General features: G+C 51.8%; 1 protein-coding gene across 4 annotated transcripts; it reads right to left on the reverse strand.

Annotated features, from left to right (window-relative positions):
- Positions 1-708: 708 nt before the first annotated feature.
- On the reverse strand, positions 709-8403 carry si:dkey-191g9.7 (uncharacterized). 4 transcript variants are annotated; one of them, XM_060073158.1, is made up of 3 exons: positions 7580-8403; positions 6981-7121; positions 709-5019 (listed from the first exon to the last, which is right to left on the reverse strand). In XM_060073158.1, the coding sequence occupies exon 3, from the start codon at positions 5008-5010 to the stop codon at positions 3325-3327; it is 1686 nt and encodes a 561-aa protein (XP_059929141.1). In that variant the 5' UTR covers positions 5011-5019; positions 6981-7121; positions 7580-8403; the 3' UTR covers positions 709-3324. The 4 variants fall into 4 exon arrangements, with proteins under 4 accessions (XP_059929141.1, XP_059929139.1, XP_059929140.1 ...); XM_060073156.1 differs by having other exon boundaries at positions 6981-7124; XM_060073157.1 differs by lacking the exon at positions 7580-8403 and adding an exon at positions 7214-7547 and having other exon boundaries at positions 6981-7124.

Genomic DNA, 8403 nt, shown 5'->3' on the forward strand with positions numbered 1-8403 from the left:
TTCCCGCCCAATCTGGCAGCACTGGCCGTAACTAGCGCTAGTGGACCTAAGTAACACAAATTAACACAACCCACCCACACATTGAAAACAATTAAATTGTGAAATATATAATCGAAATATGGTGATACAAATCCCTGGTGGTAGTTTTACTTTGTGAACCTGTAATTATTCTGTATTTATTCCTACTCTGTGGTGTGGGAATAAATAGTGTTACCCAACCTCTGGGCCGCGGCCATACCTGGTCGCCTGATTTGCATATGGGGTCTCAGGAGAATCCTGAGTTATATGATGTAGGCCTACAGCTATTTGATGGCACATTCTTTGGTAAATAATATAAGAATTTAAGAATTTAAATTCTTAAAAAGGAATTCTAAAAAGTTTGAAGGGTCTCATAAGGGCCTATAAATACAAACAGAATGGCAAATGCATGCAATGTTCTTTCGTTCATTGTTTTGTACAAAAAATAAATTATTTGGCAATCGTGGGAAGACTTTGTTGTGTTTTAAATTGCCACAGCGTTTCTTCTGTTCATTAGCCTAGGTTATCGGCATAAAATAAATCCCATGATGCATTCTGATTTCAACCCTATATTTTCAGACCTAAAAATGGCCTAAAAAAGTAGGGCTACCCTGAGCTATTATCCGTTTCTGTATGGCCTCTGCTACAAATCACATGAATGCTGTACTGAAACGTTTAACACATGAAACCTTGTGTATTCTGTATTCCTTTATTAGATAACACAAGCCCTCACAGAACATGACTTAGCTCACTAAGCCTGAAACATTACAAACTAAACATTGTCTCTCAAAAGGCACAGGCTAGCCATTCTCATGAACAAACGTTTCATCTTAAATGTAAATTATAACACATGGTTTGTCATCCCACATATTACACCAAAATAAATTCTCCTTTTCCCCTCATTAACTGTGGTCTCCACAGGGGCGGAGTCCAAACAAATTAAATTTGGATTAGTTTCCAGAGTATTACTCAAAAGCAGAATTTAGATAAATATAATTGAGAAGTAGGGGTGAGGGGACATCTTGCTCAAAGACACCTACAGGTAGTCAGAGAACATTGGCAATTGAACCCAGAACCCTTCAGCCTGAACACCTGAACCACAAGACCACTCTGTTCTCCAGCGTGCGTAAACCACGAGTGACATATCAATGTATGTCGGTATTTTAAAGCAATATTCACACTGACAAACTGCTTTCCCTCACGGGGTTGCCGGTGGATGGAAACAGTCGGCCTCTGTGGGAGAAAATATCAGCACAGGTAATCAAGAAAGACAACATTATTTTCTCTGACTCTAGCCTCGACCATAAAGAGATGGTACATTGTTTATGCGGCAGAAACCGAAGCAGACAGCAGATATACAGTGTAGATAGAGAAACGGTGGTACCCATCAATAAAAACAGTAATGTTGGCCTGGAATTGATCCGTTCACCGGTGGAATAGATGTGTTCACACACATGCACACGGGACTGTTCCCATTGAAAAAAAATATTCTTTGGCTGTGAAGTAATACTAAGATAAGACAAATCAGTCAGGAGAGGCTGATGAGAAAAGGTGTAGCCCGTAGGATTTCAGACAACCAGCAACGGCCGGTCACTAGAAGTACATTCCAGAGGTTCCAGATGTTTTTAACATCCCAGCTAACGGGAAGCAACATCTAAGTTAGGTTAATAATCATTCTGATTCAGTACAAAAACATGGTGCTCCTTCTCTTCCTACGTTGAACCCTCACAGGAAGTTAGAAACATCGCAACGTTTTCATCACCGGCGGATGATGTCCTATTTAATCACATTCACACATTCACGACGCTCCAAACCACTTCATGAAATATGAATGATTTTGTTCTGTTGAAATCATTCCAGAGTTTAGACAAGACCGATCTATTGGTGGTTTTTCATCATGAAGTCCAAACTGATATCCCTTTGAGAATCTTTCAAGATCCCCTCCCCCCACACCTAACCCTGTGTTACATCTAACCATGTGTGACATCAAACCCTGTGTGACATCTAACCTCATGTTAGATGTAGAGGGGGGTGGGGGACATCACAAACAAACATAGCAAGTCACATTCAACTGACAACATTTCCACGTACCATTCTTTGACTTTACTACAGACTTCACCCCTGCTAGTTTTTCTATCATACAATTGGGCGACATTTGAGGCATAGAACAGTTCTATATGGCAGTTGGAGCTACACACAGTGAACTGGTTCAATCTGGTCGGCAGCCGGCCAGTTTGGTCCCTACGAGCCCTCAGGTGCAGTCAGGTGATCAGCGTCAGGTGGTCAGAGTCAGGTGGTCAGAGTCAGTTGGTCAGAGTCATGTGATAAGAGTCAGGTGATCAGAGTCAGGTGGTCAGAGTCAGGTGATCCGATTCAGATGATTAGAGTCAGGTGGTCAGAGTCATGTGATCAGAGTCAGGTGGTCAGAGTCACTGACTCAGAGTCACTGGCTGCATTTTTTGACCGCCTGCATTTGAGCGCATGCATGCACGAGACTTGAGAAGATCCGCCGGAATTAGTCAGAAACACGTCAAGTTCCCACCACGTCAAGTCGGACACAGGTGCACTTCCTTTATAGGTCCATGTGCACTTCTCGTAGTTTGAACAAAGAAGATGGCCCGACCAGTGCAGCCCAGGGATTTTGTTCGCCAACTGTAGTTTCATTGCAAACAGTTTGAAGCCCCTTTCCCTCAGAAAAAAATAACATGATGAGTGACGAAGTGAAAGTTCACAAAGTCGTCTATCCTTTATAAGCATAGTTTGGGAGAGGGCACGCCTCTTTGAAAGGAGTTATGTCATTTCTCACGTGGGAAATTCAACATGGTAATTCCAACCAATTACAGCAACGTAATTGGTTGTCTTATGTCTGCATTTATTTGTGTCTTTTGTCTGCATTTATTTGAGACCATATGTACAGAAAAGCAGACAGAGGGAGTTACCCTGGAGCTCCCGCAAGTTTTTAAACCCATGTGGCATGTCGTGTAGGGAAGTTATCACCAGCATTTCTGAAGTTTTTATCCCAGAATGCATTATGTTATGCGAGGCAATGCAACGGAAGCTTGATCTGAAACACGCCTACTGACTCAGAGTCAGTGAATCAGTGGTTCCAGTCAGGTGATCAGAGTCAGTGACTCAGAGTCAGTCAGTCACAGTCATTGGCTCAGGTGGTCACGATTAGTCGGTCAGCAGTCCGTCAGTCTGTCCGCTTGGCGGCGGTCAGTCGATGGCGGTGGTGGTCAGTCGGCGGCGGTGGTGGTCAGTCGATGGTGGTCAGTGGCGGTGGTGGTCAGTCGACGGCGGTGGTGGTCAGTCGGCGGCGGTGGTGGTCCGTGCGCAGCAGGCGGGCGGTCTGAACGACCCCAGGAGGACCCGGCCCCTCTTCTTGCCGCACTCCTTCCCGCTGGCACCGGCACAGCTGTGGCGCGAGGTGGCGGTGCCCTGGCGGGACAGCTTGGCCGCGCGGCTGGCCGTCTCCTTGATCTGCAGCTCCAGGTGCCGCTGGATGGCGAGGCCAAGCTCCTCGGGGTCCACCGCCGCCCCGTACACCTCCCAGGTCATGCCCTCCGCGTCCCACTTCACCTCCTTCACCGGCGACTTCAGGGAGCCCCGCTTGGCGTCGAGACCCCCGCCGCTGCCGGGACCCTCCCCCCAGTCCGGGGGGCCCTCGGCCCCGCCCGCCCCCTCCTCCATCAGACACACCTGGGGGAAGACGTGGGCGTGGCCGGGGAGGCTGGTCTGCACCCCCACGTCCCTCACCTCCCGGGGGGCCGTCATGGTGCCCGCGTCCCGGAGGGCGGCGGCGGTCTTGGGGGGGTTGGCATTGGCGTTGGCGGCAGCGACGGGGCTGATGGGGCGGGAGGTGGAGCGTTGGCGCTCCTCCGTCCAGGCGTGGAAGCCCCCGCCCCCGGGGGGGAAGGGGCGGGCCCAGGAGCAGCTGAGGCTGCAGCAGCCCAGCAGGCGCGTGGCGTCCAGGCCCGTCTCGCTGACGGACGATACGAGGCGCGGGAGGGCCAGGAGCGGGGTCTCCGGGTGGGCCGCCACCCCCGCCTGGTACTGACAGCCCCCCTCGACGTCGGCCAGGCAGAGGGACAGCCGGGCGGGGCCGAGGAGTGGCTGGGCGTGGCAGCAGGCCGGGAAGCCGTCCTCGAGGACCCCGTGGTTCGCGTAAGAACTGTAGCGGATCGTCTCCTCGCAGTGTTGCTGCTGCTGCTGCTGATGGTGGAGGTGGTGGTGGTGGTGGTGGTGGTTGTTGACCGCGACACAGTCCTCAGGGGCGCACAAGTGGGCGTGCCCCCCCTGGAGCAGCTGGGCGGGGCAACCCCCGGAGTCGTGGTGGTGGTAGGCGGCGGTCAGGAGCTCGCAGCGCCGCAGGCGGGGGGACGGCTTGCAGGCGACCACCACCTGGCCCTGGGCCTTCTGGGCATGGTAGGCGGGGTCCTGAGGGGAGTGGCCGCACACCTCCACCTGGGCGGTCTCACAGGGACTCCTCTGGACCGGCTGCAGGCTCTGGAGGATGTTGCCAACGTCACCTCCACCACCACCACCACCACCACCGCCACCACTGCCTCCACCACCTACAACACTGCCTCCACCACCACCGCCACTGCCACCGCCTCCACCCACATGCAGCCCGTTATTGGCCCCAATCGTGTGTCCCTGGTGGAGGTGTGACGAGGTGTGTGTCTCGGCTCCCACCCGGGGAGTCACCGGGGTCCTCGGTCCGGCACTGGGGTGCAGCAGGGGTCCGGCTGGGGACCTGTGTGAGGGAGCGACTTGAGCACAAGGCTGCTCCACAGAACCAGGACCTCCAACCGAGTCCTCCTTCAGGGGCTCCCGGGAGCCCGGTACCAGGCCCGCGTGGTGAAGGGTGTGGGCAGGGGGGTCCGCTCCATCGTGGTTTGCCGGGGCCTGGGGACCGGGCCGAAGGGCCTCGGCGGGGAGGGCGGTTCCTGTGGGGTGGAGTTCAGACGCCGGCCCACCGCTCACCTCCATCACCGGGGTCTGAGGTGGAGAGAGGAAGGGTTTTAGTGAGTGATCTCAGACAACAGTCGCGCTGGAGGAGTTATTTATATACAATGTATACAGCTTAAAGCACAGATTACAGACGGATGAGTCGAGGAAATATAGTCTGCAAGACATCATCAGCTGGCATCCCCGAGTCCTCCTCATGTGGGAGGGAGGATTATGAAGCGTTTGACACCCACCACGGGGCTCAGCGTGGGATTATGGAGATTACAGTGATGAGATTAGGTGTGGCTGAACACAATTGAAGTGGGGAATTTCATATAACACGCAAACATGATACAATAGAAACGAAAGCTTTGGATCACTTCTGTATTCATTTGACTTCCTTCAGTTTAGGAAGGAGTTTGTGGAGAGCAGAAGTTATTTGCTCATGATATGGGTAACTCTGTCAGCACATTATATACAACTTGGTTTATATCTACTGAAGTGCTGAACTCTACTCAATGTCTACTTAATATGAACACTCGGATGATGACACCGCAGCAACAGGCTGCTGCTGGCCAGTGATTTTCCGTTAAAGATTATATATATATATATATAAAAATATATACTATCTTTAACTATATATATATATACATATACATGCAAAGATATTATCGGTGGTTCAGCACCTTGCAAAGGGAACCAATGATCCCAATACATGGCAGCCTGGAGGCAACGTGATTGGCTATCGGTTGTGATGTCACTATCAGCGCCGTGTCAAACGGAGAGACCGGTTCAGGCTCCAGATTTCTTTTCAACACAATCTCACATCCCTTTGAGGTACTTCCCTTTGAGCCGTGTCCAGCAACAGGCTCCAAGACACGTCCACTCAGATCAGCCCAAGACGATCACATGTGCGTCAGAAGAAAAAAAACGGCAAAAATTCCTCCCCCCGGCCGCGGGGCCGAGCCAGATGGCGTGGCGTGTCTCAGCCCGGCAGGCATCTTGCTCCACGTTTTTACCCAACCGACAGCTTTCATCTCACATCACCGTGGAAACCAACTGTAATGACCCCGAAACTGTTTGGGGTCATTACTGAAGCTGTTCCCTGCCTCAATGTTCTCTCCTCCCTCCATCTTCCCATCTCTCTCACTCTCTCATATCTCTCTCTCTCTCTCTCTCTCACTCTCACTCACTCTCTCTCTCATTCCATTCAGAATCAGGAATGGGATGAGAAAAAAAAGTGACGCAGGTTCAACTCCTCTTTCTGAGCAAGGCAGCTGTTTTGCCAAATACCTGACGCCATAGGAAACAGGATGTAGAATTACACGCCAATAATAGATCAGGTGAAAAAGACCCTGAACGCAGTGGGGTAGGAATGAGAGAGAGAGAGAGAGAGAGAGAGAGAGAGAGAGAGAGAGAGAGAGAGAGAGAGAGAGAGAGAGAGAGAGAGAGAGAGAGCGTGAGAGAGAGAGAGGAATAGAGAGAGATATAGAGAGAGAACAAGTGGTGTATGGTTTCTCTATCTCTCTCTCTCTCTCTCTCTCTCCCTCTGCCTAGTTTGTCTCCTCTCCTCCAACCTCTTGAACTAAAAATACCCGAGCGATGAAATAGGCACAGCAGGAAGCAGACAAACACCCCCCCCACCACAGAAGAACACACACACACAGGCACACACAAGATATCACAACCACACATCACACACACACACACATAGAATGAGACATCACACAAACACACACACACCCAAACAAGATAACACAACCACATATCAAACACACACAAACACACATCACACACACACAACATGATACAACCACACATCACACACACACAAACACACACACACACCCACACAAGATGACACATTCACACATCACACAAAAACACAAGATGACGCTACCACACATCACACACACACACACACACACACAAACACAAACACACAAACATGCAAATACGCATGCACGAACATGAGGGTCAGAGAGATGGGATGGGGGGGGGTTGTTGTTTACCTCTCTCCTCCTGGTGCCCCCTGGTTACTCCTGGTGCCTCCTCTCTCCTCCTGGTGCCTCCTGGTTACTCCTGGTGCTTCCTCTGTCCTCTGCTCTACTCCTGGCACCACCTCTCCTGGTCTGTCGGCTGGGGAGCGAGGACTGCTGGAGGGGAGGAAAGGGAGGAAGAAACGATGAGATGAACCGAAGCGTTTGATTCTCCAGCGTTAGAGAAGGGAGAGAGGTAAACCTACCTTCACACCTTTCTACAGGTGACCCCTTCCCTCTCTCCCTCTCCCCCTCTCCCTCCTTCCCTCTCCCCCTCTCCATCCCTCTCTTCCTCCCTCTCCCTCCTTCTACCTCTCTCCCTCTCTCTTTCTCCATCCCTCACTTCCTCTCTCCCTCTCTTCCTCCCTCTCTCTCTGTCTCTCTCTCGAAGGTCTCTCTCTCGAAGGTCTCTCTCTCCTTTTGGTCCACGTCTCTCCCCTGTGCCTCCCTTCACCCTCCCACTGTTAGCCTACGTAATTCTCTCTCCTCTCTCCTTTCCCCTCTCCCTCTCTCTCTCCCCCTCTCTCTCTCTCTCCTTCTCTCTCCCTCCCTCTCTCTCCCACCTCACCCACCGTGTCGTGGAGTTGGCGGCGGCGTCTGGTAATCCCGCGGCTCCATGTGATCATCGACGGCAGGCAGGAGCGCGATCACATCCCGACCACCACAGGAGTGTGTGTGTGTCCCTCTGTGAGAGTGTGTGTGTGTGTGTGACAGAGCAGCAGGGAGAGAGAGGGCTAGAGAGAGAGAGAGAGAGAGAGAGAGAGAGAGAGAGAGAGAGAGAGAGAGAGAGAGGGGGAGAGGGGTAGATGACTCAAGAGGATTGGATGGAGAGGCAGAGGAGGGGAGGGAGGGTGGGAGGAGTAACGAGAGGAGAGCAAGGCGCCAACATGGCGGTGCACCTGGGGAAGGGAGAGAGAGAGAGAGAGAGAGAGAGAGAGAGAGAGAGAGAGAGAGAGAGAGAGAGAGAGAGAGAGAGAGAGAGAGAGACGTGGAGGGTGGGGGCAAGGGAGGGGTCTGGAGGAGAAGGAAATGTATGAATGAATTTTTTTTTCCAGGAAGAGGAGAAGGAGCTCTCCTTCCGTTCATCCGTCCAGCTCTCTCCCCTCTCGGTCTCCACCCTGCTCCAGTCCTGGTCCTCCCTGACAGACATGCATGATGCATCAGACCTAACACCACTCCCCTATCACTCTGCTTCTGTTGCTATGGAAACTGCTGTTGGAAACCCTGTTGACTGTGGTTTTGTGTGGGTGTGTGTGTGTACGTGTGTGGGTGTGTGTGTGTGTGCGTGCTTCTATGCATGTATGTATGTATGTGCCTCCTCTATATCAGTCTGATGTGTGTATGTACTTGTGTATTTGTGTCTGTGTGTGTGTGTGTGTGTGTGTGTGTGTGTGTG

This window comes from Gadus macrocephalus, chromosome 15, assembly GCF_031168955.1.
Source record: "Gadus macrocephalus chromosome 15, ASM3116895v1".
NCBI lineage: Eukaryota > Metazoa > Chordata > Actinopteri > Gadiformes > Gadidae > Gadus > Gadus macrocephalus.